The sequence below is a fragment of the Morchella sextelata genome (genome assembly GCF_020137385.1).
Source record: "Morchella sextelata strain SCLS chromosome Unknown scls_19, whole genome shotgun sequence".
NCBI classification, from domain to species: Eukaryota; Fungi; Ascomycota; class Pezizomycetes; order Pezizales; family Morchellaceae; genus Morchella; species Morchella sextelata.
This window is the reverse complement of record NW_025408634.1, coordinates 576,089-602,619: the sequence shown is the minus strand read 5'-3', so window position 1 is coordinate 602,619 and position 26,531 is coordinate 576,089. Positions and strand designations below refer to the sequence as shown.

The 26,531-nt window shown below is 46.3% G+C and overlaps 8 protein-coding genes across 8 annotated transcripts; 5 read left to right on the top strand and 3 right to left on the bottom strand.

The window, feature by feature from the left end:
- Positions 1-865: 865 nt before the first annotated feature.
- Positions 866-2,278, top strand: H6S33_005056 (uncharacterized protein; the record flags this gene model as incomplete). The annotated part of the gene is made up of 9 exons (XM_044836401.1): positions 866-886; positions 950-1,102; positions 1,189-1,278; positions 1,346-1,381; positions 1,440-1,473; positions 1,558-1,747; positions 1,801-1,900; positions 1,965-2,086; positions 2,146-2,278. 9 exons carry the CDS (start codon positions 866-868, stop codon positions 2,276-2,278), a joined length of 879 nt encoding a protein of 292 aa, XP_044690269.1.
- A 385-nt stretch (positions 2,279-2,663) lies between these two features.
- Positions 2,664-3,809, top strand: H6S33_005055 (uncharacterized protein; the record flags this gene model as incomplete). Its single annotated transcript, XM_044836400.1, has 6 exons — positions 2,664-2,813; positions 2,886-2,927; positions 2,991-3,135; positions 3,201-3,229; positions 3,286-3,444; positions 3,510-3,809. 6 exons carry the CDS (start codon positions 2,664-2,666, stop codon positions 3,807-3,809), a joined length of 825 nt encoding a protein of 274 aa, XP_044690268.1.
- A 963-nt stretch (positions 3,810-4,772) lies between these two features.
- Positions 4,773-6,578, top strand: H6S33_005054 (uncharacterized protein; the record flags this gene model as incomplete). Its single annotated transcript, XM_044836398.1, has 1 exon — positions 4,773-6,578. One exon carries the CDS (start codon positions 4,773-4,775, stop codon positions 6,576-6,578), a length of 1,806 nt encoding a protein of 601 aa, XP_044690267.1.
- Positions 6,579-7,253: 675 nt separating this feature from the next.
- H6S33_005053 (uncharacterized protein) lies at positions 7,254-8,444 on the bottom strand (the record flags this gene model as incomplete). The annotated part of the gene is made up of 1 exon (XM_044836397.1): positions 7,254-8,444. The coding sequence occupies one exon, from the start codon at positions 8,442-8,444 to the stop codon at positions 7,254-7,256; it is 1,191 nt and encodes a 396-aa protein (XP_044690266.1).
- Positions 8,445-12,877: 4,433 nt separating this feature from the next.
- H6S33_005052 (uncharacterized protein) lies at positions 12,878-13,940 on the bottom strand (the record flags this gene model as incomplete). Its single annotated transcript, XM_044836396.1, has 2 exons — positions 12,878-13,441; positions 13,578-13,940. The coding sequence occupies 2 exons, from the start codon at positions 13,938-13,940 to the stop codon at positions 12,878-12,880; spliced, it is 927 nt and encodes a 308-aa protein (XP_044690265.1).
- Positions 13,941-14,149: 209 nt separating this feature from the next.
- On the top strand, positions 14,150-17,865 carry H6S33_005051 (uncharacterized protein; the record flags this gene model as incomplete). Its single annotated transcript, XM_044836395.1, has 9 exons — positions 14,150-14,181; positions 14,269-14,346; positions 14,399-14,483; positions 14,538-14,546; positions 14,632-14,656; positions 14,756-14,952; positions 15,016-15,393; positions 15,459-16,417; positions 16,473-17,865. 9 exons carry the CDS (start codon positions 14,150-14,152, stop codon positions 17,863-17,865), a joined length of 3,156 nt encoding a protein of 1,051 aa, XP_044690264.1.
- Positions 17,866-20,651: 2,786 nt separating this feature from the next.
- H6S33_005050 (uncharacterized protein) lies at positions 20,652-22,379 on the bottom strand (the record flags this gene model as incomplete). The annotated part of the gene is made up of 3 exons (XM_044836394.1): positions 20,652-21,266; positions 21,322-21,918; positions 22,098-22,379. 3 exons carry the CDS (start codon positions 22,377-22,379, stop codon positions 20,652-20,654), a joined length of 1,494 nt encoding a protein of 497 aa, XP_044690263.1.
- A 75-nt stretch (positions 22,380-22,454) lies between these two features.
- On the top strand, positions 22,455-22,787 carry H6S33_005049 (uncharacterized protein; the record flags this gene model as incomplete). Its single annotated transcript, XM_044836393.1, has 1 exon — positions 22,455-22,787. The coding sequence occupies one exon, from the start codon at positions 22,455-22,457 to the stop codon at positions 22,785-22,787; it is 333 nt and encodes a 110-aa protein (XP_044690262.1).
- Between the last annotated feature and the right edge of the window lie 3,744 nt (positions 22,788-26,531).

The window sequence follows — 26,531 nt, the reverse complement described above, 5'->3', positions numbered from 1 at the left end:
AGGAAACTCGGGTGATATTCCCTGTGACGATCAAGATATATATAGACGCCTTGCATGTCTCTCATCAACTCGTATAACTACTTGGCGCTAGATTGAGGGTAAACTGTACGGCATTATCAATTATAATTCCCTTAACAATCTAAAGCATTGCCCGTACCCTACAGGAGCTGTACAATAAAGAGCAATTGAACTAAATAGGGATCCGTCTCTTGGTACCCTTTGGTCGCAACCCCCCCCCCCCCCCCCCCCCCAAAACTCCATCCTTATATGAAATCAACGAAAGATATTCTTTATTCCCGGTTGCGAATAAGTCTCCAATTTCTTCTGTCCTACTCTTAATAGGTGCTCAATTGTTATAAAGTCCTTCTTCTTGATATCGAGGTGCGCCCGGAACTCGTCCCTGCATATCATTTAGAGTGTTTTAGATGACGGCATTTATTAAACATCAACAAACCTGGCAAAGTTGCGGAAATTTTCCCTTGCATCCTGTATGTGTCAGACAGCGTTCGTTCCAGTCCACTTGGATATCATTCGGCAAAGGGATAGAAGTGCCGCCATACTCTGATACATACCAATGGCTTCTTCCTAGCTTCTCTCAAGCAAAGTCTATATAACGCGAGAACATCTCGCTGTATGCCTGTTCGCTTCATATCAAGTATCTAGCCCTAAGCGCAGCTACTTGAATTGAGTGACTGATATATGTGGGGATCGTTGGCGGAGGTTGCTCTGTCCATTCACGCTGTGCCTTGGCGTACCGCGGTAGGTTACGCGTGGGGAGGATAGCCGGTTAGCCGATGTAGCTTTAACAGCGACGAGACCCCCAAAACTTTAGAATTCTATCTTCAACTGAACTATCATTCTCGCTATGTCATCTCGTACATTCTCGGTATGATATTATATCCTACTACCGTGATATATTTGTTTATTGTTTCTAATCCCTCTGGCATAGCGCCTTGTCCGATTCGTGGCTGGCGACGGAAAGACGTACTACGGAGACGCCATTCTCCCCCACGGAGCTACTGATGTGTCCAAGGCACTCAAGGCCAAGCTTATTGAAGGAGACATATTTAATGCCAACCACAATGTTACTGAGAAGATTATGGTATTATATCTATACTAATGGACCTACGATACCACATTACCTCATATAAGGCATAATAAATAGCTTACTAATTATAATAAAATCAGGATATCAGAAAACTTCTGTCTCCGCTTGCATTGGAAGATATTAAGACTGTAAGATGCTTAGGTCTCAACTATGCGCAGCATGCAAAAGAGGTAGTCTTTCTTCCAAATAAATAGTCTTCTACAGATTTAAGCCTGGAACTAATATCACTATCATTAGTCAAACATGCCAATTCCAAAGTTTCCTGTAGTTTTCGTGAGTTTTGGGCCTAGCTTCTGATGGATTTGAATTTCCCTGTGCTGATGTGAATCAGTACAAACCTGTCACTTCAATTGCGGGACCTTCAGGTATGTATTAAAAAGTCCCTTTTCAGATGATACTGGAGAGTCTAGAAGATATTCTAGAAGAGTTGTCCTAATTCTCGAACTAAGATCCAATTCCGGTTCACACTATTGTCCAATCTGACCCCGGTCTCGACTACGAATGTGAACTTGTTGCCATCATTGGCAAGGAGGCAAAGGATGTTTCAGAGGACAAGGCTTTGGAGTATGTTCTAGGCTACACGGTAGGAAATGATGTGAGCCACAGAGAATGGCAATTGAAGAAAGGAGGCGGCCAATGGTAAGTAAATACACTGTAATTGCATGAAAGATCCTTTATTAATTCAGGCCCAGGTCATTGGGCAAAGGATTCGATGGGTGGGCACCCATGGGGCCAGCTATCATTAGCCCTAAGCTTATCCAGGACCCTCAAAACCTTCGAATCTCAACAAAGGTATGCATATCATGGCGATGATTGACTCTTCTCAGTCGGGAAATGCTTACGGTATTGTGTCTAGGTCAATGGCAAGACTATGCAGGACTCATCAACAGCAGATATGATATTCTCTGTAGCCAAAACAATCGCCTTCTTATCACAAGGAACCACATTAGTGCCTGGCGACATTCTTTTTACCGGAACGTAGGTGATCTAGCTTTTGCAATGTGAACAATGATCAATAGCTAATAATTCTCTGATAGGCCGCAAGGTGTGGGTATGGGTAAAACACCTCAACAATGGCTTAATGACGGAGATGTTGTAGAGATCGACCTTGAGGGTGTGGGTAGTATCAAGAACAAAGTGGTATTTTCTCAGACCAAGGCAAAGTTGTAATGGTACATAATATGTACTGTAGACGCGATATCCTTATGTGAAGTAATTGACCAAGTATTGTATCATTATGATCAGCATAGATTATACACGACGTCCATTTCGATATATAACGCTAATCATCGAGAAAGTTGTTGCTTGTGTTTTTACCCAGCTTGAGATACCGATATGTGTCCAATTGCAAATCGTGTCCCCATAAATCAAACTATATGTAGCTTTTAGTGCTCCCTTACACTATATAGCCCCACTGTCCAATTCTTCCTTTCGAGAAATTCCACTCCTCTTTCACAACTCATAATTGGGATTCAACCCGTTTCTTCTCTTTTCCTTGCATTGCCCTTTACCTACACAAATTCAATACCCTAACGTTACTGGCTTCTTCGTCAACATGAAGCTTTTCTTGATTCTCATCGCGCTCTTTTTTGTCGGCATCACGCCGATTGTGGCTGATAAATTATCATTATGTAAAGAAATTTGTTGGATTCACGGTTACTTTGACACGGACACCGATTGTCATGATTCTTGCCTTGCAAGTCCGGTATCTATCCCCAACCCTTTCTTATTATCTCTGATATCTTTCAATTGGATAACTGATATCAGTATCTAATAGAACCCCGATGATTCCGAGGTGCTGCTTACAGAACAGTGTGTGGTATGTTGTGCCTTTCTCTACATACAAATTAAATCTGATAAGACTTCTTACGTTTGATACTAGGTTGACTGCACTGAAAAATTTATGTCTCCTACTGTGGATATGAGAGGCTATACTGAGTGCCGTTCAAATTGCTACGATAAAGCGCTGGGTCCTTTCATAAACAGGTTCAAATCGGGACTCGTGAGGCGAGAATTACATTCTATCGGTATGTTCTTTGGTCCTAGCCAGAATTAAGGCCTGCATGAAAATCCGCTCACGATGACGGCTTAGAACCTCCAGAGGAGATTAAAGATTGCATTGTAAGTCCTAATACAATTATTTAGCCTCTCTTTATTAATCAGGGTTTCTTAACCAGATGAAATGCCAAAGAACACATCCGCAGCTGGAAGAAGGCAACCCTACTCCCACATGCCAAAACTACTGCAGGATAGTAATGCAAGACCAATTCGATCTGCAAGCTCCTGCCAAACTACGCCCATCTGTATCATCTTGCGAATCGAAAACCTCCGACAAAGTAAGGCTTGGTACCCCCCCTTTGTATTTATAGTCATACATATTAACTCCGTCCAACATCTGCAGCACACCGGGACCAAGAGCCTGGGTTTAGCTGTTACCCCGAGCGAAAGTCCTTTGGCGAAGGTTGTAGAAGATTCGAGCATAGTCAAGTCTGAAACGAACCCTTTTAATGCATACAACAAGTTTCACGCTGGTGCTATTCCAGCTACAAACAGCACGCCGACAGGGCATTCAGGGCGCCCAACACCTATTGGAGAAGTTAACGGTGCCTTGTCTTGGGCTGAATCTGCCTATTGCTCGTTCTGGTTTTTTGCTTGGACCTCTTTAGCTATTGCAATTGCAATTGGCACACAAATGCTCTGAAGAAAGAAGTTTGTCTCCATTCTTTAGCCTCGAGTCGACAGATAGGTTGTTTTAGGGAGAGGTGGAAGACCTTCTTTTAGTTTATAAGACTAAAGGAACTTGTTTTGGGATCTTATTTGTTACGTTGTAACGACTTTGTACACAAGGATTATTTTTCCTAATCAGCCGAAGAACGCGAAATGAAATGGCAGGCGCCAATTATAGTTGAGAGCAAAACGAAACAGGAGTCACATGCATGCTTGTGTTGGCGGGGTCGAGTGAGATTCTATGGAGCAACGAAGTGCGGGCACGTGACGACGGTACTTTAGGATACTCTCGCTATGTACAAAACACAGTCCAATTTGGTGAAATTAAACACGTCAATCAATTGTAGATATGTTGTTCTTTGTGGAATCTTGGAACTGAGATTTTCGAGAAAGGAGATTTCTGCAGCTAGCTGTAATACCTGCAGCAGTTCCAATCCGGTTCTCGCTTGTGAAAGTGCAACCGCAAAATAAATCATATCGTCATTCTTCGCCCCGCAAACCATACCCCCGGAAAAGCAAATTTCGATAACCATTGACCCTTCACCATAATATCCTCAGCCGAACCCATGCCGGTGAGAACATGGCCATAAGTCCTGGCCGTCGGTTGTACGCCAGCATCTGGGACGCTGTCCTCCCATTGCCCCATAATTCTCTGTTATCTTTTCTAGTTTCTTCAGCATCAATTGGAAGCGCTTCTCGAGTACCAATACATTCCTTTTCACACAGGCCTCGCTTTCTCTCCGCGTCCGCTGGGGCGGCAGCGGCACTATGGTCTCCAAGGTCAAAATACTTTATTTCTCGTGGATTCGCGGGGGTTTGTGTGCGGACAGATGCCCCGACAATTGCAGCCACCTCAGAGACGAAATCGTGCGCTGTGAACGCAGTGGACAGGGGTTTGACATCTAGTAGTGTGTTGGATCGACGAAAGATATCGAGGATGACAGGCGCTGCTTGGTCTAGGTGTATTCACACTGGGGGTGGGTCGATAAAGCCGAAAACTCTATCGAAGATAAGGTCCGGCTCTTTACCGCTCCGGAGTCACAGCGCAAGTGGGAATGGGAGAGGGGTTCATAGTGGGATTGATCAGAGGGTAGGGAATAGAAGTAGGGGCATCGGTGTTAATGCAAACGATAACGGGAATGTAAGTGAAAATGATAGTAGGAAAGGCAGCGAAAACGGTAGTGAAGGGGGCGAGCCGGCAAAAAGAGATGTATCGAATAAAAACCCCGAAGAGAATAGACTTTTAGACCGGATTTCACACATCCACCGGCCAACAAAGGATGAGATGTTGGCAGCAGCAACCGGGTTTTTTCAGAGATTGAGGATCAGGACAAAATGGGCCATGATACGACAGATGAGACCATATAATTGGGACGATCTCAGCGCTTTCTTCTCGTGGCTACTGCTAGGCCAGGTTCTATGGATCGTGCTTGGGACCACAACCTTTGTTTCATTGACCATATTATTGGTCAATACTGTGTTCGCGCAGGAATCTCTTGCCAGAGCTGTTGGTAACTATCTTACGAAGGAAACTGGGGTCAAAGTCGTATTTGAGTCAGCCATCGTTCCCAGCTGGAAAGGTGGTTGCATCACATTCAAAAACGTCTTTGTATCCCGTAGACCTGGTCGAGAAAAGCAAGGCAACAAAAACGTTCGTAAGGGATCCTCAGTTACTGCAGCGGCTGCAGCAGCTGCAGCAGCTCATGCAGATGAAACAAGTGGAAAGGATCATAGCCATACGGTTATGGCAGAAGAGGAGGATACGAATTATACCCAGTTTGACGTTACTATTGATGCCGTCAATGTCACCCTTTCCTTCACAAAATGGATGAATGGCAAAGGTCTTCTCAAGGATGTCGAGATTAAAGGAGTTCGTGGGGTAATCGACCGAACCCATGTCAGCTGGGCTGAGGGCGTTGACCCCAGATCTTTCAAGCACGAACATGTTCCAGGCGATTTTGAGATCGATTCTTTCAAGCTCGAAGATCTTTTGGTAACAGTACAGCAGCCAGATGGGTTCCGCCCATTCTCTTTCAGTATATTTTCTTGTGACCTTCCGCAACTGAGGAAGCAATGGCTATTCTACGACTTTTTGAGCGCAAACATGATGTCTGGCTCTTTCGATGACTCATTGTTCACAATACACCCCAGGCAGAGCCATGGTGTAAGTTCGATGATGCTGAGGGACAATGGCTCCCGTACTCCCAGTCTGTGGAAAAAGACCAGCCGCCTCCGGATTGATGGCTTAGAAATTGATCATCTAAATCACGGTGCTGGAGGGATGTTTTCGTGGATACAGAGTGGAAATGTTGATATCGTTGCGGACATCATGTTCCCTGCGGAGAATGACCTTCAGTTTACCCAGGTGGTCCAGGACATCGTCGAACGAATGGAGGCTACAGTATCCCCGAACTCATCCAGAAAATTCTTTGACAACGACAATGGAAAGGCAGAAGATAGGAAAGCCGAAAAGTACGTTATAATGGATCTCCGAATACAGCTAAACGACGTCCGCGCCTCTGTGCCTTTATTCACAAAAGACCTAAGCTATGTCAACAACGCACTAATACGACCAATCGTGGCATACATCAATCGCCGAAAAACATATATCCCCATCAATTGCCGTGTTGTTAAGAAGCAGGACGAGTTCGACGGTAGTTGGACAATCTACGACAGTGGTTTGATGGACGACTTGTCTGCAGAGGTTTTACTCACGCCCTCGAGCATTCCCGATAGTCACTAACGAAATCTGTGTAGACATATGAAGGGTTTGCTCGCAGTGTAGTTGATGATCAAGCCAGACGAAGGCGATTCAAGAAAGTCGGATTGTGGTCGCTGCACGTAATTGCTCATACATTGTTGCTGGCCATGGCCGGGACTGTCGCATAATCTCACCTTCCAAACACACTAGCGCAAATTCATAATCCTACATTACACGCCGGAGTATACAACCTCCTAGTACATAGACAAACCTCCCAGTTTTATATCGTAGCTTCTTGTATTTTCTTTTTTTTTTATCTGGATCTTACTTTTGATGGGGAGTTGGTTTTGTTTTGATAGGGTGTAGATTTGAATTGTAGGTTATTGGCCTTCTTTTATGCCTAGTTATCGAAGGTCAGGATTGTATCCCTTCGCCGCTATAGAGTAATCAGTAGTTACACTGCCTATTAAGGAAGACAACACCAGTGGAACCGTCGAGTGATATTTTGTGATTACACAAACCCTTTCTCGTTAAGCGAATAATAACACTTCACCATTAATCACTCGATAATCATGTTGGATGAAAAGAGTTATATCGAACGAATTTAACACATCCTGACCATAATACCCTATCCCAATATACAAATTCATAATTACACGAACATAAAAATGTCTCTCGCTTCGCGAAACCAGAGGCTATTCACCACAAGGTACACAATCAAGTGTATCCAGCACAAACATTCCAACTATATGCATCCAACGGATTCGTCGGAATAACCCCAGCAGCCACAGCTTGCTGATATCCCCATCTCCAATCGTTTCTTCCTCCAATCCAGTTTACCTTCCAGTTCCAGTAAATCCACCCATCGATCTTCTCGTAACTCAAGAACTGGGCCGCCCACCACTTACGATACCACTCAACCGCGTCACTACGGTCAAGTGTGAACTCATCATTCCACTCAGCAGAGTCAGCAACACTGATACTCCACTCCCCTGTGATAACAGGCCAGTTTCCACTGCGGTCATCAGTGCACGAATGACGCATATAGCCATCTCGGGAAACCGTGACACCGGGGGTCCACTTGACGTAATGATGGTCGTCGTAGAAGGCGAAGTATAAGTCATCAATATTGGCATTGGGGTTTCCGGATCCCCACTTCTCGTTCATCATTTGGATGTGGACGTAGTTGTTGGCTGTGATACCAAGGCCTGACTCAACGGCCCGGATTCTCTTGAATGCCGTTGGGTAGTACTGGGAGATCATTGTTGCAACAGTTCCAGAGTTCTGAATGGGCTCGTTCACGAGCTGGATCGTTCCAACATTTGCAAAATTGGAATTGGTATGGACGATTTTGGTAATCCATTCAAGCCATTTGTAGGCTCTCTCGTATTGATAGTCCACATAGAACCCAGCGGTGGGTGCGTATTGCCCTGTGAAAGGCTGCTGGGCCTGCTGTGCACCGGGGGCACCATGAAGATCGAGAATGATGTAAAGCCCTGCGTCCCTTGCCCACATGCACACACGCTCCAAATACTGGAAAGCCCCTTGAGGAAAGTGCTCACTGTCGCTATACACGATATCTTCGTAGATCCAATATCCCAGAGGAATACGAACAGTGTTCAAGCCCAGACTGGCAATCTGGGTGATATCGTCTTTGGTAATCCAGCGGTTCCAGTGCGCCTGGAAGGCGGCGTTGGCTGCGGTTTGACCGAGGGCCAGAACACAGTCGAATTCGCTGACTTTGCCGGAGCAACCCATTGCGCTCCATTCGTCTTGCATCATCCATGGCTCAGCAACGAAGAGGCCACCAAGGTTCACACCACGGATTTTGCCCTCAGGAAGCCAGGCATTGGCGAACAATGGGAGGGAAGCTAGGACTGAGCCATAGATAAAGGCGGAAAGCTTCATTTCGGCCGAATGCTTATAGAGGGGAAGCAAAAGGACCCTTATGCGGTACCGGAGAAGGGAAACGATTCGAAGATAAAGAGTGAATGGCCTCCTACCCGAGATTGGGGGCGAGAAGAAAGCTTGTGAGTTTGGTGCTTTACATAAAATAGATCTTGGGCGAAATCATTGGCCTTATATCCTTTTCCCGAATGTGAGGGGCACACCACATCCACACCGTTAGTGACGGATGGATAAGCTGCTTTTTTCTTCTTTTGGGTTTAAGCCGGATTCTAGATATTAACTCTAATATTGCTTTAGGCTTGTTGGAACAAGTGTACCAAGTGAAGGGATATACTGGGTTGTCATAAAAAATACGATTTGGGCCTTAACAAACAAACCCATGTGCTTACAAGTACTGTACCTTTCCAGAGCTAACAAGGATATCCGGGGCAACGGTACTCCAAGTTTAAGACTGCTGAAACGTCTGTAATAGAAGCTATGTGCGATAAACTTGTCTTCGAGGTCCACATGTCAAGGTAACCAGGATGGTTTCATTGGCAATCGCCCAGTTGGGACAATGCAAGGAACAGCCAAGGATCATCTTGCAATTGGTGGATGGCTTCAATAACCTTTCCCACTTCAGTGTTACCCACACCCTACGAAACCTTGCCCTTGCCCCAGATTCACGCCCCTGGCTATGGGTGAGGCTGGCCCTGACTTGCCACTGGCATGTATGTACCTACATGTAAATACATGTGTTCGATATTATCCGTCGACTTACAATGGATTAGTTATCTTCCCACGCTATATTGACAGTCAAACATGCTAGTCTTCAATAAAGAAGCGGGGCATTGTACTACTAATCATATCTGCCTCCCTTAGTAGGGACTTGTTACCATTAAACCTGCAAGGTCTTCACTCTTAAACCCTCAAATCTCAGATCAGTTAATACTGCGAACAGCACATGTGCATGTACAAGTCACCAGTAACTAAGCTCAGAGAAGAAGATGAGCCTCAAGAAGGAAGGAAGAGAAACGAGGGCTGAAGCTAAGGGACAGTTATTTCCGGTCCCTATTAGGAAGTAGTACTCGGCACCGGACCCCGAGGTTCTGATCAAATAGTTCTATGAAACCTACACTTCGACTGTACTAGGTAACAAATGGTTTACCCCGGAAAATCGTCGGCGTTATTATTTGGCGCCAATCCAATGGTTGTACAAACTTGCGAAGGTAGTGGATAAAATAATTTCACGTTTGCACTAACGATAAAAACGGTATATACTTCGATACATGTACTTATATATCTTGTGACCTTAGTAATCGATGTGGTTATCCGAGTTCCGGGCTATGGCGAAACCTAGCTATAGGTGGACTGATATGGCTCGAAGCACAAGCCCTCGATATATTGATAGCCTGAACTGCAAGTCCATGCCCCCGACCACACAGGGTTGGCCTTTGAGCCCGGAGATAGTGCACGAGCGGAAAATAGAGGAAAGTCGCTGGTAACTGCATCGGACGAGGTTGTCCAAAACGATTATAAATCCGCGGCGAAGTTGGGTGAAGAGAAATATCAATCTCAGTGGCGCTGTAGTAATGATCAACGACGACAAAATATAGATGTTTGCGAGGTACCTGCATCAAACTTAGGTTTACTTGACCACCAGCTCATGGCTGATTGTTCTACTCGCACATGCGCAACGTACGACCGATATTCTGGTGAGAGGTTTTAAGTTACAAAGGATTGTATGAACAAGTATCAAGTTGAGTGGCCTCGGTGTATGGGGCGGTAAATGTGTCAAAAGTAATTTTATCAACGGTAGTAAATTATTTTACCACCGGTGGTGAAAATAATACCAGTATTTATACCTATAATCCTAATTTTTACAGACCTTTTGGCTAAAAGGGGCTATATAATGCCAATATATATGAAAATTGTCCACCGGTGGGAAATTTTCATAAGTTTTGGCATTAATGATTGAACATTTACTTATGTAGAATAGCGCAGCATAAAGACCGAAACCTAGTGTTTAAACCGGTGGGAAATGTACTAATGTAGGATAGCGTGCAGACACAATGACTGAAATCCAGTACTTATACCACCGGTGGTAAATAATTTACTACCGTTGGTAAAATTACTTTTGACACATTTATCGCTCCATATCGGTGACACGACAATTCGTTTCTTTCATTTTCAAAATCATAGCGACCCCTTGTACGTACTCGAACATGGATATGTCACATTCTGGAACCATCACGATCAAAGCTACCGTACAATCTTAGTGGCCACATGGGAGATATTAGTTTTTAAAGAATGCACAGACCAAGGCTGTATCAGTATAGCTGTGACTGTTTAATTGTAGGTACGTTGATGACCCGGGGTATGTGCTGGTGAAAACGCGTAGAATTTACGATCATTATTCAGTACAAGTGAGGTACTAACCAACTTTCTCCTCCCGGAATTCCAGCACCTTGATAATACCATTTCTACACGTTTGATGTGTGTCACCACAATCCAGGTACATTTAAATAGACTTTACAGGTTCCTGCAGAGAATATAGTATCTTCATCTCTGACAGGGGTGTTTAAATTGTGGCGCAGCGGGAGCAGTCTGAAGAATTTCAAGCATATCTTTGCTACGTTTAATTTAGTAATAATCGGGATTGTTAATGCACTCACTCGCCTGTGCTACCGGTGATCGATATGTCTTAAATTTCTAATCTAGCCCGGAGGACATGGTGGGGATGTAGACATGCCACTTGCAGGTACTATGTATACATGTCTCTATGCTTGCTTGTTCTCTTCCCATTACATGTAATTTTAAGTAACTTCACTCAATGAAAACTATACCACCCCCAGTACTTACATGTATAGTATTAAGGGTTGTGTACTTATTGCTATACATATATGATATCTAGATCTATGGATGGATAAACAACCTCCACCAAGAGACGAAGGGAGGGTTAAAGTACGGTCTAATCTAGTCGACTTTATGTACGCCTAGAGCCGGAATCGGAGTTCTGGATCAGTCTGATTTGGTTCATGGGGAATTTCAAAGAGGATGGTATGTGTTGAGCTAGTTGCCTAAGCTTTGTAGATCTCCGCCTCGCACTGCCTCGACGCAGGTACATGCATGCCTCTGCCTCGAGTTGTCTTGATGCAGTGCCTCTGGGTATAGGTCGGAACTCATGTATAGAATTCTATAATTAAGAAATTGAAAGATGATTATAGATGGAAGGTCGCCTCGAGCTCTATATGAGGAGAAAGTCTAAAGCTTAGTATAGTCTTCCGATCGTTCACGTGATCATCCCGAGTCCTACTAGCTACGGGTGGATAAAATTGAAGACCACCCCCGTTGAAGACTTTCATTAATTGCACATACAGCAAGAAAACTATGCTCACCAATTGTGCTACGAGCGACTAGCCGGTCTCGACATGATGGAGAAGGGGTTCGTGCCTTGAATTGCCTCACAAAGTCCTTCTGCCTTATGAGTTATGAATATAGTTTTTTGATTGCGCTGCTCTAGCCATAGACACCTCGCCACTCTGTCAGCGCCTCACTAATGCCACCTTAGCGGTCGTTGGAAGTGCCGAGTGATCCTGTGTGAACACGAATCCACCGCGCAACCACATGACCCACCAACCAAAACTAGTCTAAAGATTGACCCCAAGCCATAATAGTAGGTGATCAACCCGCACCGGAACAGCCATTCAATACGCTCGTTTTTGTGCTATCCAGAGGGTATACGCCCTACTCTCTACGCTCTAAGCACGAGATATTACCAGTCTAAGCATGAGGTACTAACACGATACCATATTTGAATCACCAAATCTCGCTCGGAAAAGGCGGTCACGTGAAGGACCAAGACCTTTCCGCAACGGTGGTCTCTTCCAAAAGAGATATTTCTTTTGATCTTGGCTAGTCAAGCCGTTGTAAAAAATACATGTTTTAGAGTAATATAATGGCTGCATGTTTCGTACTGTTTATTTCATTCTCCGAACGTCCGCCCAGCCTGTCATTATTTTCACACCTCTAAGAGGCAGATTATCCCGCCAGAACATTATCCCGCCAGACGTCCACCCACGTTCAAACATACCGTTTTAAATATACCCTTTCCTCTAAAAGGCCCACCGAAAATGAGAAAAGAAGTGAGTGGGGTTTAAGACAGACATAGAGAAACTTTGATATAGTTAGCGGGAGAAATAGTGTTTTATAAAGCGAATGAAACGAAGCTACGATCCGTAACGTCATGTCACCAAATACTAATACTAATACTAATACCAATAATAGTGCCAGTTATACCGAAATGAAAGAGATTCATGTAATCGGGCGAGAATCCAAATACAAAAAAGAAAGAACACCAGAATTATAAGCCCATGTCCAGCATCAAGTACCCCACCCCGCTCTTAAAAGACTGTATTATCATAAACCCAATGGCCGTAATCTCTTAAAGACAATCATCGTACAGTCTTTACACCGCTGCTGTCAACCAAGGCTCTTGCAGCTTCAACCTCGGCTTCATCGAAACCCTCCCAGCCCTTTTCCCGTTTATTTGCTTTGCCCACAATCTCAGCCAATTTCTTGGTTGCCGTTTCGTTAAGCGCTTCGATTTTTTTTCTTTCAATGCCGCTAGCTTTGTCTGCGCGGTTCAATTCCAGAATTTTCCCTGTGACGAGCCTTAGACCGTACCATCCCCTCAAATACCACTCGCACAGTTCGACACTTCGCGCGAAATGTTTGACTGATTCTATAAGGCCGTCCATGTTTGTGCCTTGTGCAGATATGTAGTTGATTTCACCGAGTCTTGCAAACATATTGTATGCATTCGGCAGTATAAGAAGAACCTCCTCTAGACAGAATATGGCTTGCGGGTACATTCCTTGTGTATAATAGAGTGATGACAGTTGAGACCATGACTCGGCATCGTTCGGCGAATGATTAAGGAGTGCGGTAAGGGCTTTAATGGCGTCTTCCGTACGATTAAGAGATGTGAGGAGTGCGATGTGGCGTTTCTCTATCGGCTATTAACAATATCGCGTCATTAGTTATTTTTATTTTCCGAGCGAGCACGGACGAATTGGTCAGATCGACAGATTGACTGGCAATTTGTGGAAGTGGAAATGCAAGACGAAAGCCTAGTGCGGACAGTGTGCATACCATATTTGTAGGATCCTCTTTCAGGATATCTTGGTAACCTTTCAACACAGATTCCAGCTCCCTCACATCCTTTGCTGTCGCCTCTTCATAAAGGCCTACGAGCGCACTTATTCGAGGAGAGTTTCTCCCGAAGCGATCCGACAAGCGCTCAAGACATAACTTTGCGCTGGCGTCATCGCCTGTTCGAAGGCAGGATAGGAGGAGCTGTTCATATACGATCCAGGTTTCTTGGGTATCCTTTGAAGAATCGGAAGAGGAGAGGAAGATCGGAGCTTGTTGAGACAGGTATTGGGAGGTCTGGGGAAGGCGTAGAGGAGATGGGTGAGAGGAGAGGTAAGAGAGTAAGGTGGATAAGATCGCCATAATTAGATAGTTTATGTATTATGTAGAGCTGTGTATTTCGACTCGCGATCTGTACTTTGTTTGATAAGTGGAGGGGGGATGGTTGAGACTCTTTCTCCCTGGAAACTGCGAGAGGTTGGCCAAGATGCAAGGTGTTGGGAACTCTAAGATGACTAAGGAAGATTCAAACGTTGGAGCTGTGTTGCGCTAACAATTAGTACCGAACCAGAATGTATGAAGCAGCTGCAGTGTTGAATTACTGGTCCGAACCGGGATCGATGATGTAGTGGTAGTGAAGCACCGAATCAGAATGTATGAAGCAGTGTTTAATTACTGGTAATGTCAACAGTTATACGGGGGATTGTTTTGGTTGCGAGAGATACTGCTCTAGCGGTTACTATGCACTTTACAAACTCGATGCTGTCTGGTGACTAAGCTATCTACCCCCCCAAGCCTACGGAGCCTCTGACGTCTGATAGGAACACTGGTTCAGGGAACCTCAATATCGACATACCCCGAGCCCGGTGCGCTGCTAATCGCTTGATTCCTTTCTCTATTAACAATGTGAGCTTTCTCCATAAGCTTCAAACCCGTTCCGAACTAACACGTCGTCACCAGGTTCGAGAAGTCACTCTACGACCTTATACGGGGTCTGCGCTCTCACAAAGGCAATGAGCGCCAGTACATGCTAGATTCACTAAAAGAATGCCAGAACGAAGCGAAATCTCAGGATATCGGTGCGCTATCTATTCCGGGAGTCTTCGCGACGAGAAACACCTCCTACAATGTACCCAGAGCTGACCAGGTGCGGGGTGTTGTTTTGGTGGGGTAAATAGACATCAAAGCGGCCGCTATACTGAAGCTTGTATACCTGGAGATGTTTGGGCATGATATGTCATGGGCTTCTTTCAACGTCTTGGAGGTTATGAGCTCCCCCAAGTTTATGCAGAAACGTGTAGGCTATCTTGCGGCTACGCAGACCTTCACACTGGACACAGACGTGCTGATGCTGACGACAAACCTCCTCAAAAAAGTCTGTCTATTAGCCGACCATTTCCCTCCATATGGGCTGTATGCTGACCCTTAGTTATTCTAGGATCTCGGCTCCCGCTATCCTCCCGAAATATCACTGGCTATAAACGGCGTGTCACATATCGTTTCCCCATCACTTGCACGGGATCTCTCACCTGATCTCCTCTCTAAACTCTCCCATACTTCCCCCTTAATCCGGAAAAAGGCTGTTCTTGTGCTTTACAAATGCTTCCTCCAATCCCCCGAGCTACTCCGAACCTCATGGCCACGCTTACGGGAATGTCTGAACGATGAAGACGGCAGTGTGGTTTCAGCAACTGTAAATGTTGTTTGCGAGCTTGCCCGACGCAATCCAAAGAACTACCTGCCTCTGGCCCCTCAGCTATTCAGACTGCTCACAGAGACGCCGAATAACTGGATGACTATAAAACTGATTAAACTCGTACGAACCTCTCCTCCGATCTTGGTACTTTAAATCGGCTGATCATGGAAAATCACTCTTGATAGTTCGCGACCCTCACTCCTCTCGAACCGCGGTTGATAAAGAAGCTCACACCACCTATTACAAACCTAATCCGCACGACACCTGCCATGTCACTCTTATATGAATGTATCAACGGTCTCATCTCCGGTGGTCTTCTTGCCGGGATACAAGGAACAGATGAAGGCGAGGATTTAGCCTCCGTCTGCGTCACCAAGCTTCGCGGGTTCTTAGTTATAGGAGACAGTAATCTAAAATATGTCGGGCTCCTAGCATTAACTAAGCTAGTCACTACACATGCGCATCTTGTCGCGGAACACCAAGATGTTATACTGGATTGTATAGATGATACGGATATCAGTATCCGCTACAGAGCGCTTGAATTGGTTGTTGGAATGGTTAACTCCGACAGTTTACCGGAAGTTGTTGGGCGCCTCATTAGGCAGCTAAAGCCAGCTGCTAACAGAGGAGAGGAGGAGTATGTGGAGCTTGAAGGAGCTGCTGGTGAGAGTGAAGAGGAGGATATGGAGGAGGATGTCATGCGTGGCGGAAAGCGGAAAGGTCAGCTAGTTTTGCTAGAGCTGCCAGAGGCATACAAGAGGACAGTTATAAAGAGGATAATAGAAATGTGCTCGAGAGATTTGTATGTAAATGTGGGCGATTTTGAGTGGTACTTGGATGTACTTGTGCAGTTAGTTAGATACGCACCGCCGGTTTCTTCGTTGGCCGATGGAGAGCTACAGGACGACTCGGAAGATTTCGACGAGGACGAAGACGATACAGAGGCCGAGAAAGAGAAGGATGTAGGGGAAGAAATTGGGAGAGAGCTGAGGAATGTGGCAATCAGGGTTCGAAGCGTTAGGGCAGAAGCTGTTAGATATGCAGAGATGCTTATAGGGAGGCATGATGGCATGTTTCCCGCTGCTGGCGGTGGAGGAAAGAGAGTCCTTGGAGCGGCTGCATGGATCGCCGGAGAGTTTTCAAGGTAACAGGACCTCCTTCATGCCCTCTATAGATAAGTTACTGACAGTTGAACTTAGTCTATTGACTGATTCCCAAGAAGCGCTAAATTCACTTCTTCATTCCTCATCCCCGCTCCTACCGCCTGATATATTAGCAATTTATATTCAGGCAATCCCAAAAGTCTACGCCGCCATAACCGGTTCTGAGAATACACCGTGGACTCCTGCTCGTAAATCCACAGTTACACTCCTTACCACACGTGTTATCACTTTCTTCGAGCCACTGGCCATCTCCCCAAATCTTGAAGTACAAGAGCGCGCCGTCGAATTCCTAGAACTTTTCCGCCTTGCATCTGAAGCTATCGCCTCAACACCCGCGTCGATGCCAGACGCAGAAGAAGAATATGACCCCCCATTAATCCTCACACAGGCGATACCAGCCATGTTTATAGGACAGGAACTCAACCCTGTTGCCCCACGCGCACAACGAAAAGTACCATTACCGGAAGGACTTGATCTAGATGAACCTATCAACGCAAACCTGCAACAGCTACTACGGGAAGCGGAATATACAGATAGCACATTAGGAACAGACGAGGAAGACGATGGGTTTAGGGAATGGTACTACCAGAAGCCGGTACCAAAGGCTTCAAACACCCCTGCTTCTCTAGGCGTCGATAGCGCATCTGCAAAGGCGTTCGGCAACAGCAGTGGTAACGGCGGGGGAAGCTATCAAGGCGCCATGAAAGAAGAGGACTACCTAGATGCGGACATCCTGGAACGTCGAAAACGGGACCGAAAGGAACGAAACAAAGATGATCCATTTTACATCGGTGCTTCAGTCGTAGGGGAGGGTGAGGAGATTGATCTTGATAGCATCCCCGTTATGAAGCTCGATCTTGGGGATGTACCGCCAGCCACTTCCCACCAGAAAGCTCAGACCAAGAGAAGACGTGAGAGGGTTGCTATTGCGGCCGACGAGGGCATAGCCGGTGACGATGGTGAGGACTTTGTCGATGAGGTGGAAGCGGCAAAGAAGAAGGGTAGGGGACGCAAGGGGCTTCTTCAAGTTGATTCAAGTGGTTTAATGGGGTATTCTCTTGATGGTGATGGGGAGGGAGAAGAGAAGAAGAAGGAAGAAGAGGCCGTTAAAGCTGCAAGAGAGCAGGTGGAGAAATATAGGAAAGAGATGGAGCTGGCAACAGAGCGGGTCAAAGCCCGTAATAGTCTCGAGATTCCCAAGGTGAAGGTGAAAAAGGTGAAAGAAGGTGGCGAAAAAAAGGTCAAGAAGGTCAAGAAGGACAAGGGAAAAGAAAAAGAAGGCACAGAAAAGAAAAAGAAAAAGAAAGCCACCGAAGTTGAGGGGGGGGCTGAGGGAGGGTCTAAAGGTGGGGCCGATGAAGGAACGAAAAAGAAGAAGAAGAAGGTCAAGAAGGATGAGACCGGTGCCGAGGCTGGTGTTGAAGTATAATCATAGTCTAGGTTTTGAGGCGTTGCATATCATCTTTTTTCTTTCCTGGGTTTTGGGGGTGAGCTTGTATGTACTTAGATTGACATATTAGGACAAAGGCAACAAACTTATGTTTCCCGAATTTAGAATCACCATAGCTTGTGATAGGCTTCTGTAGAGATAAGCTTATACAGCTAGCAGTGGAACCAGGATCACGAGGATTGGCTCTAGCTCTTAAAACCAGACTCCAAATAAAACCCAAGCGCCATCAATTGTTGTTAAAAACTGCTAAACATTGCCATCCCCTCCCTCTCGCCATCTCTACGTTTTTATGATTATGGGCTGTAGATCAGATGTCTCAATCATAGGCCATCACTCGTAGTCCTGTCCCCTTTCCAGGCCCATGCTGTTAATTCATTTATTGTAAGCAGAGGTTCATGTGATTAATATTTAATTAATAATACATTAGTCTTCCAGGTTCATGAGCTGGAACTACACGACGCAGCCAAGCTTGAGTATTTCTGTCTCGCGGTCTCATTCTGAACAGATAATGTGTATATTCTCTAGTGAGACTTTAGACTTGTAATGCTCCATTTTATGGATCGGGGCCTAAACAGGCCAATGATAACAATTATCTTTGGTTCGACAGCGGTACATCACACGACGAGAGCCCTTCTTGAAAGAAAGAATTTTCGACGATATACATATCATTTATACGCAGGTCCGAAGGACGCCGCGCCGACTAAGCAGCTAGGAGATCGGGGGACTAAATGATGTTTGATAATACCTGAAGCATTTTCTTTACATTCGGATGATACCTAGGAGTATGGCCGTTGTCAAGGAGTATCCGAAATTCCAATGTAATGTAGTGAAATAGCGGGCGAAGTTTTCTCGACTTGGTGAGATTCTTTGGCGGGGCATTGGCGCACAGTTAGTATCTACGCTAACCACGTCTGTTAGGGCTCTCAATTCTTCAGCATCCCAAAGGAGTAACTATGCCAAGACCAACCAGCTGGGCAGTTACTTACACGTAGTTAAGGGATACAGGACGAGCTTGAGCCAAACATTTTCTGCCTTCCTCACAGCTTCCGCCAACCATTAGTTAGCAAACATACGTCTAAAAACCATGTTTCGAAACAGCTCGGTCGTGCATAGAGGCCACAAACCTTGGTAGCTATTCGAGAGTTTCGAGGACGCGCGAAATCTGATCAGAATGGTTGTAATGGTCTTTGCCATTTGGAGTTGTGCGCAACGCAAAGCCTATAGGAAATAGGGTCCTTGGTGTACGTTTTCAACGTTTTGTGCCTTTCTATTTGATGCACCAGGGTGCATACATATAGGTATGTGTACATGAACTAATTGTTGGGTGATAAAGGTTTGATATATCTATCTGTATATATACGTACACGTATGTAAGTACTAAGTAGAAGCATTTGCACGCCCAACTACTTACCACTGAGAACACCGTTGCTATTTCATTTCGCTTCAGTGCCATTAACCTTACTTTATCCAGCCCTATCTCATCCATCTCACTCAAGATTTACTCTGCATCGTAACAAAACACCCTTCTTCGAATAGCAGCGGCGTGGGGTGTTCTATTTATTCAAAAGTCAGAACCTTTCTCCAGTTGGAGCATCCCGATCTCCACCCCTAACCTGGTTTCTCATCCTAATTTTAGAATCTTCAAGTACAGCAGTGGTCATACAGTGTACTCGCGATGAGCTGGCTCAAGTTGAGTGCAGGTTCCGAAACCTCGTCAAAGCTTATTTGTTGTCTAGAATCTAATGTTCAGGGCCAAGATAGTTCCACCGTCTTTTCAAAGCTGCATTCGTTACTTATGTATCCCCATAGCCTCCATCCCTGGGCATCTTTCTTCTTTTAAGAATTATCGGGACTCCTCTAGCCCAGTTGCCAACCGTGCGTACCTCAATTTCGGATGAATGTCACAGCCTATTTATCAACATTTTAACATTTCGAAAGCTGACAAGTTTATTTAACCAAACACCCCCAGATACCATATTTTACATCTGTATTAGTTACCTTCCTCACAGAAAATTCTGGTTAGCAATAATTTGACGAGTTTAATATGTCTCTGGAATTATGTTCTGACTTATGGCTACCTAGAGAGACAGTGGCTGTGGTCACTAAACTACCCATTGTTCGTATCTTTCCAGCTAATGATAAAAATGGATAAGGACTATTTCGATTCATTTTCATGCTATTATTTCCGGAATCTCTAGGCTGATCAGAGGCGTCCGTGAGTTTGGCAACCTACAATGTTACGGGACGGTTGACGGCTAAGCACAGTTGGCGAATACCTACATGTAGGCTAGAGCAGAGCCAAGACATTTATGCCGAGTGATGACCCATGACTACCGCCCCCGATGTTAAAAGGAAGATGGTTCTTTTCTGATAACTCCATTATTAATCACTATTTAAATCTGTTGCTACCTCTTTTGCAGTAAAGAACAAATGATAAGAAAAACTAAACAAATGGAAAAAAAAAGTAATGCGATAGGTATTTAACGGTTAAGAAAAACAGAATAGAAACCCGAGTCTTTTTTTCCAACCATTCGCGCCGACGCTGATGCCTGATCTTTTCCGAGAAAAATGACACCTCTTTGATATGCATACAGTACAGGACAAGATAAGAAATGAGTGAAAAATGGAAATTTAAAAACAAAAAATCAATAAAACCGAACTCCCTTTCCTTGTTTACCAAGTTATTCCTCTTCGCTCAGTTCGTATCATACCATATCTCATTATCTTACAATCGTATTTCTCGTCCCCGGGGGGTGGGAGATCTATCACCTTCTCCCCTTCTTGGATCCATAACGACCTGCAGTCCACATAAGAAGGGGCGGGATATTCGCCGGTTTTGATCTGACCCTCTCTGTAACTGTTTCAGTGCGAGTTTGGATTACAACATTGACGGGAGGGGGTGGCGGAGGCGGTGGTGGTGGTGGGGATGGCGCCGGCTCCGGTTCAGCTGAAACAATATCCACCACGGGTCGCTCAAGAACCACGACCTCAACATGGGCAGGCGGCGGAGCCGGTGCTGGTGCTGGTGGTGGGGGAGGCGGAGGGGTTGGTGGCGCTGGCTCGGGAGCTGGGGCTGGGGCTGGGGCTGGGGCTGGGGCTGGCTCCGGCTCCGGCGCTGGTGGAGGAGGTGGTGGTGGGGGTGGCTCCTCAACCACAGGTTCGGGAGCGGGCGGAGGTGGTGGTGGAGCTGGTTCGGGTTCAGGCTCGGGCATTGGCCACATGTGCATAGTGATGCTCCAGTCAGGCTCGATCACCGAATCCCAAACCTGTGGTAGAATGATTTCACCATCAGGTCCATGAAGATCATAGTGGCCGTCAATGACATGCTGTCCAATGACCTCGACGTGAAGAAATGCTTGTTTAATAAGCTCTTCCATACCCTAAAGAGCGAGTTAGCAAATTGTGCCACAAAGCTTCTCAGAGCGAGATACTTACACTCCACTTTTTGCAAAGCTCAAATGGGAACGAGAATTTCCTCCCAACAGCATCGCGGAACTTGACTGGCTTGGGCTTCACTCGAGCCTTCGCCTTAGTAGCCTGTTCCAGCTTTTCCGCAAGATCTGCAGCAGCTGCAGCAGCCTTTTCTTCCGCTACCCTGGTCGCTTCTGCTGCTGCTGCCGCCGCCGCCGCAGCGGTGGCTTGTTCTAGTTTCTCCGCAAGAGCTCTCTCAGCCGCAGCGGCCTCTGCCTCTGCCTTTGCTTTTGCCTCCTCCTCTGCCTTTCTAGCAACCTCTGCAGCTTCTTCTGCCTCGATCCTAGCCTTCTCAGCAGCGACCCTGGCTTCTTCAGCAGCGACCTTAGCAGCAGCCTTGGCCGCCGCCTCCTCTTCCTCCTTTTTCTGGCGGTCTATCTTCTCTTGATGCCACTTCCTTTCCTGTTCGATCATTTCCTCCCTCAATTTCTTCTCTTCTTGAAGCCTTGCCCAACGTTCTTCCTCGCGCTTTTCCTCCTCAGTTTTCTCACGAGGTCTCTCTGGCTCAGCTGGTGATGGCGGGCTTTCCGTTCGTGGGACTGCATACGGGACAAGATAACCCTGAGGCCCCATTATCATCATCTGGTTAGTAGTATTCATAGAAGTCATAGAATTCATTTGGTGAGGATGGCCGCCAGCACTGAAGTATCCACCGCCATAGGGGCCGTAAGGGCTATAAGGAGATCCTGAATAGTATCCGTACATGTCGGTTTGATGTGCGCCTCTCGGACTCAGCGGACCAGACATATGGTTTTGAGGGTGTCGGGGATCATGAGGTTGATGCCGAGGGTCCCGCGGATCATGTCTGAGATCCCGGGGATCGAGTCGAGGATCATGTCTAGGGTCCCGAGGATCAAGCCGGGGATCAAGCCGGGGGTCGAGTCTAGGGTCTCGAGGATCATGTCTAGGGTCTCGAGGATCATGTTGTGAGTGCCTAGGATCGTACGGGTGTCGAGGGTCATGAGGATGGTGAGGATGCTGTGGATGAGGGGGGTAGGTGGGGCTGCCAGGGTGCTGCCCATAATTGTAAGGTGTCATTGAGCTACCTGGACTACTGTGCCCAGAATGGGACGGGTGGTGCGGTGACTGCCCTGGATATGAAGGTGAGTGGCCGGGGTAATGAGGCGACTGTCCTGGGTAGTGAGGTGACTGCCCTGGATATTTTGATGATTCTCTCGAGTGTGGTGGGTATTGTGGTGACTGAGCCGGATAATGTGGAGATTGATATCCGGAATGCCCAGGGTGAGATGCGTGTGGTGGATGTGGGGGGTATTGGCCAGGATGCTGGGAAGGTTGGCCTGGATACTGTGAGTGCGGTGGATATCCTTGATGATCAAAAGGAGCGAGAGGATTTGGTCCTCCTCTTCTCATATGGTCCCGAGGGTCACCGCTGCTACCAGGTAATGCGTGAGGATGAGGCGGAGGACTAGTCGGAACCAGCGCAAGAGGGTTTTGGTTATAGCCACGAGGTTCACCAAACCCGCCGTAGCCACTACCTGGTGCTGGCGCTGGTGCCGCTGCTGGTTGGTTATAAGGACTACTATTTTGTGATCCCCAGTAGGGCTGTGACTTTAATGGAGCCGAGGGAGGTCCACGTTCGTATCTGATATCTTCGTCACTGTCTGATGTACTCGGAGGCGCAGTTGGGGCAGACTGCCGATGACGATGACCACGGTGTGAACCGTGGCGAGATGATTGAGGGGGTGGGGGTGGAGGGTGAATTGACTGGGGAGCGGGTGGCAGTATATCTTGGACGGGTGGGCTATCCTGACGGCGGCGGTGAGCTCTAGTAGTCTCTCGCCGGGAGTGAGTAGGTGTATCTGGCCCCCCTGCTCTGCTGTTGGCTGTGCGCGGGCGTGAAGCTGAATCTGACGGACCGAGCTCTTCACCCTGCAAATCCTCCCAATCTTCAGGGAAGGAATTGTCCGAGTACTCGGTGTGTGAAGGGAATTGGGAGTGATGTGGGGAGTGGACGGGATGATGGGACCGGTGAGATGAATACTGAGAAGGGTGATAGTTTAGAGGCGGCTGGTAACTGTAGTCAACACCGCTGCTACCAGTCTCTTCCTCAGACAGAGACGACTCAGACCCGTTGGTCGTCGACGTGTGATCGATTGTGATGTTGATACTACAGTGCAAAACCTGTGAGCGATAACCCTTTGCTACAATGAAATACAAAATAACAGCCTCGAAATTGGAGACACAGAAAATGGTGATGAAATCATCATCATCATTTTAGGTACCTCCTTTCTGACCTACTAGTGCATCCGCCCTGCGCACCAGATTGTTGTTGTCAAGGGGCTCCAAAAAGATTTGTTTACTTACGGCATAGTGATTGTTTATCGGCAATCAGTTCTCGTGGGGTATCAAAATACAACCAACAATAAAAAAAGATAAATAAATAAACAACAAACGCTAAACTTTTAAGAATAAGATTAAGAATGCAAAGCTTCTATTCAAGACAGCCAGCAGGCAGACCCGGACCAAGTAAGAGGGGCGTTCGCCCCGCTGTTTTATCAGGAAAATAAAAATCGAATAGAAAAATCAACAGCCAGTATAATTTAGCTGCCGAAAAGCGTACGATGATAGCTTTCGAAAGAAGAATGGAGGGCGACAGCGGTAGCTTATCAATTAATGAAGATGGCGGCAAACTATATGCCTCGCAGGCGGGTATCTATATGACGAAGGACGTGAATTCTCCGACGCGAAGTCTGTTTGAGGTTGAGAGATCGAATTCGGGGGGAACGTTTCGTACAGGGTTCCTTCCACTCAAGCGACGCCTTACCGGTGGGAGGAAATTTTGGCGCTGTTAAACGAGGAGGCGGGGAACAACAACAAAGTGATATAGCCCAGGCAAAAAAGAGCGACTAAAAAAGACACTCGAATACTTGTGGGACAGATTCAGAAGACGGGTGACGCTGTGGAGGAAGGTTTCAACTGTGGAGGGAAGTGAGCCAAATAAGCTCATATAAAGCAGATGAGTAGTACGTTTGTCCGCTCCAGCGATTGGTTTTCGGGAGGGCACGGCGGAGATAGTGGGCAGTGTTTCAACTGGAGGGGGAGTTGCAGAGGTGATGAGGAGGGTAAGATTTCTGGTGAAAGGGGGGTGGGGAAACAAAAAAAAAAATTGAGAAAGATACGTACAGCTTATGCACTTTATTTACCCCCGTGTGGAAGCTCTAGGTATGCTTGTTGTGACTTGAGACTTGAGATGAGAAAGGTGCCGCTAATACACAGTTCGAGAATAGTAGTAGATGCCCTGCAATGAAGTCTGATCAGCTTCCACGGCATTCCCTCCTAGCATTAATCGAGCACCAATTGAGTCTCTGGCAGATGGAATGCATATTTTTCCTCCCATCTGCAAGCCCTTTCAGCACCAGCAGGATGACCAAGTGGGAAAAAATTGGAAGAAAAGTGAGGGGCCAACTAATCGGGCAGGGGATCGGGTATGGTGCTGATTCGTTGTCACCATGTCACTCACGAATAAGAACGTCTAACAAATGCGCCAAGGACCCTGCCTGCTCACTGTCTAGTCGGATAGCAGCCAGGAATCCCCGGAGAAGCAAAGAAGAAGACGAGGAACGATGCTTCGGATGGTTCTACTGGAATTCCGGTGTGTAGCACTATGGATGAGAGCTATATGTATGTTCTCTCTCGTTCTGCAGAATCTGATAGTATTGTTTTTGAGAGGTGGATACAGTATTATTCAGGCTTCCCGATTATCTGATGGATCAATGCAAAGGCCCGTGCGGGGCGTCCACACGTTAGGGAGAAAGAGAAAAAACGATAAATTATCCGGGATGGGCCAGGACCTCAGTGACGACAAGTTAGTTGACTCTGATTTGTTGATTTTCTCGGTATAAATCTGGAATTAGATTTCTCTCTACGGGTATCACTTTGGATGAGATGATGCAGCAAGCACCCGGGTAGAATATGTGATTTGGGAATTGGATGCCAAAGTGGCCTTTCGCCCGGCTCTCACTCGTAATCCAGGGAATGGGATGCCCTTGAGTTCGAATCAGTTACGCTTCTCAAGGAAAGCCCTTTCTTGGTGATAGTAGGCCGAATAACAAGATAGAAATTAGACGGCGGCCTTGACCGTGTGGTAATGATAATATCTAGCAGTATTCTGAACACACACACAACGCGGGAGGACGAAGAAATTAGTTATAAATAAGAAAAATACAAGAGGAAAAAAAAAAAATGGGGGGGGGGGGGGGGGGGGGTGTTCGATATTTCAACAGTCCCCGCAGCCTGATTCTGATGTACGTGGAGAGGGGTAAGGCTGGGGGGAAATGTGCAGCAATGGCCAACGAATTGCATCAGGATATTTGAGGGAGAAAAAAATGAAACAAGGTCAAAAATCAAGATATCAAGAAACGGGAGTGCCTGGTAATACACACAAGTCACAGATTTCGTCACCAGCGGGGAGAAAAAAAACATGACAGCGCCTGAGGAACTATTTAGTATTTTCTACTATCCTATGTACCGTCTGGGCGGGTTCGAGGCGGCGTGACGTTTCGTGATGGTTTTCAGAACCACTCTGTCGGGTTGAGGGTCTGAGAGCGACAAGCATTTGCCTGGACTCCCTCTCCCGTACTAACTTTGGTCCACCTAACCATAGATACTCTACAGGTAGCAAACTGACAACTCGATCCTATTCTTTACAAGGCAAATGCAACACAAAAGAGACAAAGTGCCATCGATCAGTTGCCGCTCATCGTCAAATTATGAGTCTAGAAGATAGAAGAGCTACATACTTTACTCTACATACGCTTTGCATACGCAGAGTACTTTAGCTTCTTGACTACTCTAGATACAGAGTAAAGGAGCGTAGGTACTGGTCCTTCCAAGTTATTACCAACCCCTTTTTCGCGGTTTGTCCAATTGCCTGGACATATCGGGTCCTTATTCCTGAAGGGAAGTTCCTGGGGGCAAGTGACCGTTCGGTGTCAAATATGTAGGTACTGCTTTCTGCGGACTTCTGCCTACTCGTATTTTCCTGACGTTTGTGGACGCGACTGATATTTCATGCCATACAAAAATACGCCAAGCTCATGATTTTGGGTGTATGCAATAATGGCCCAGTTCAAAAACGTCAGGAAGATACTAGTATCTTGCGGCCCACTACCTGAGATACCTGGATTGGAAAATAATGGGACCCCCATCTTCTG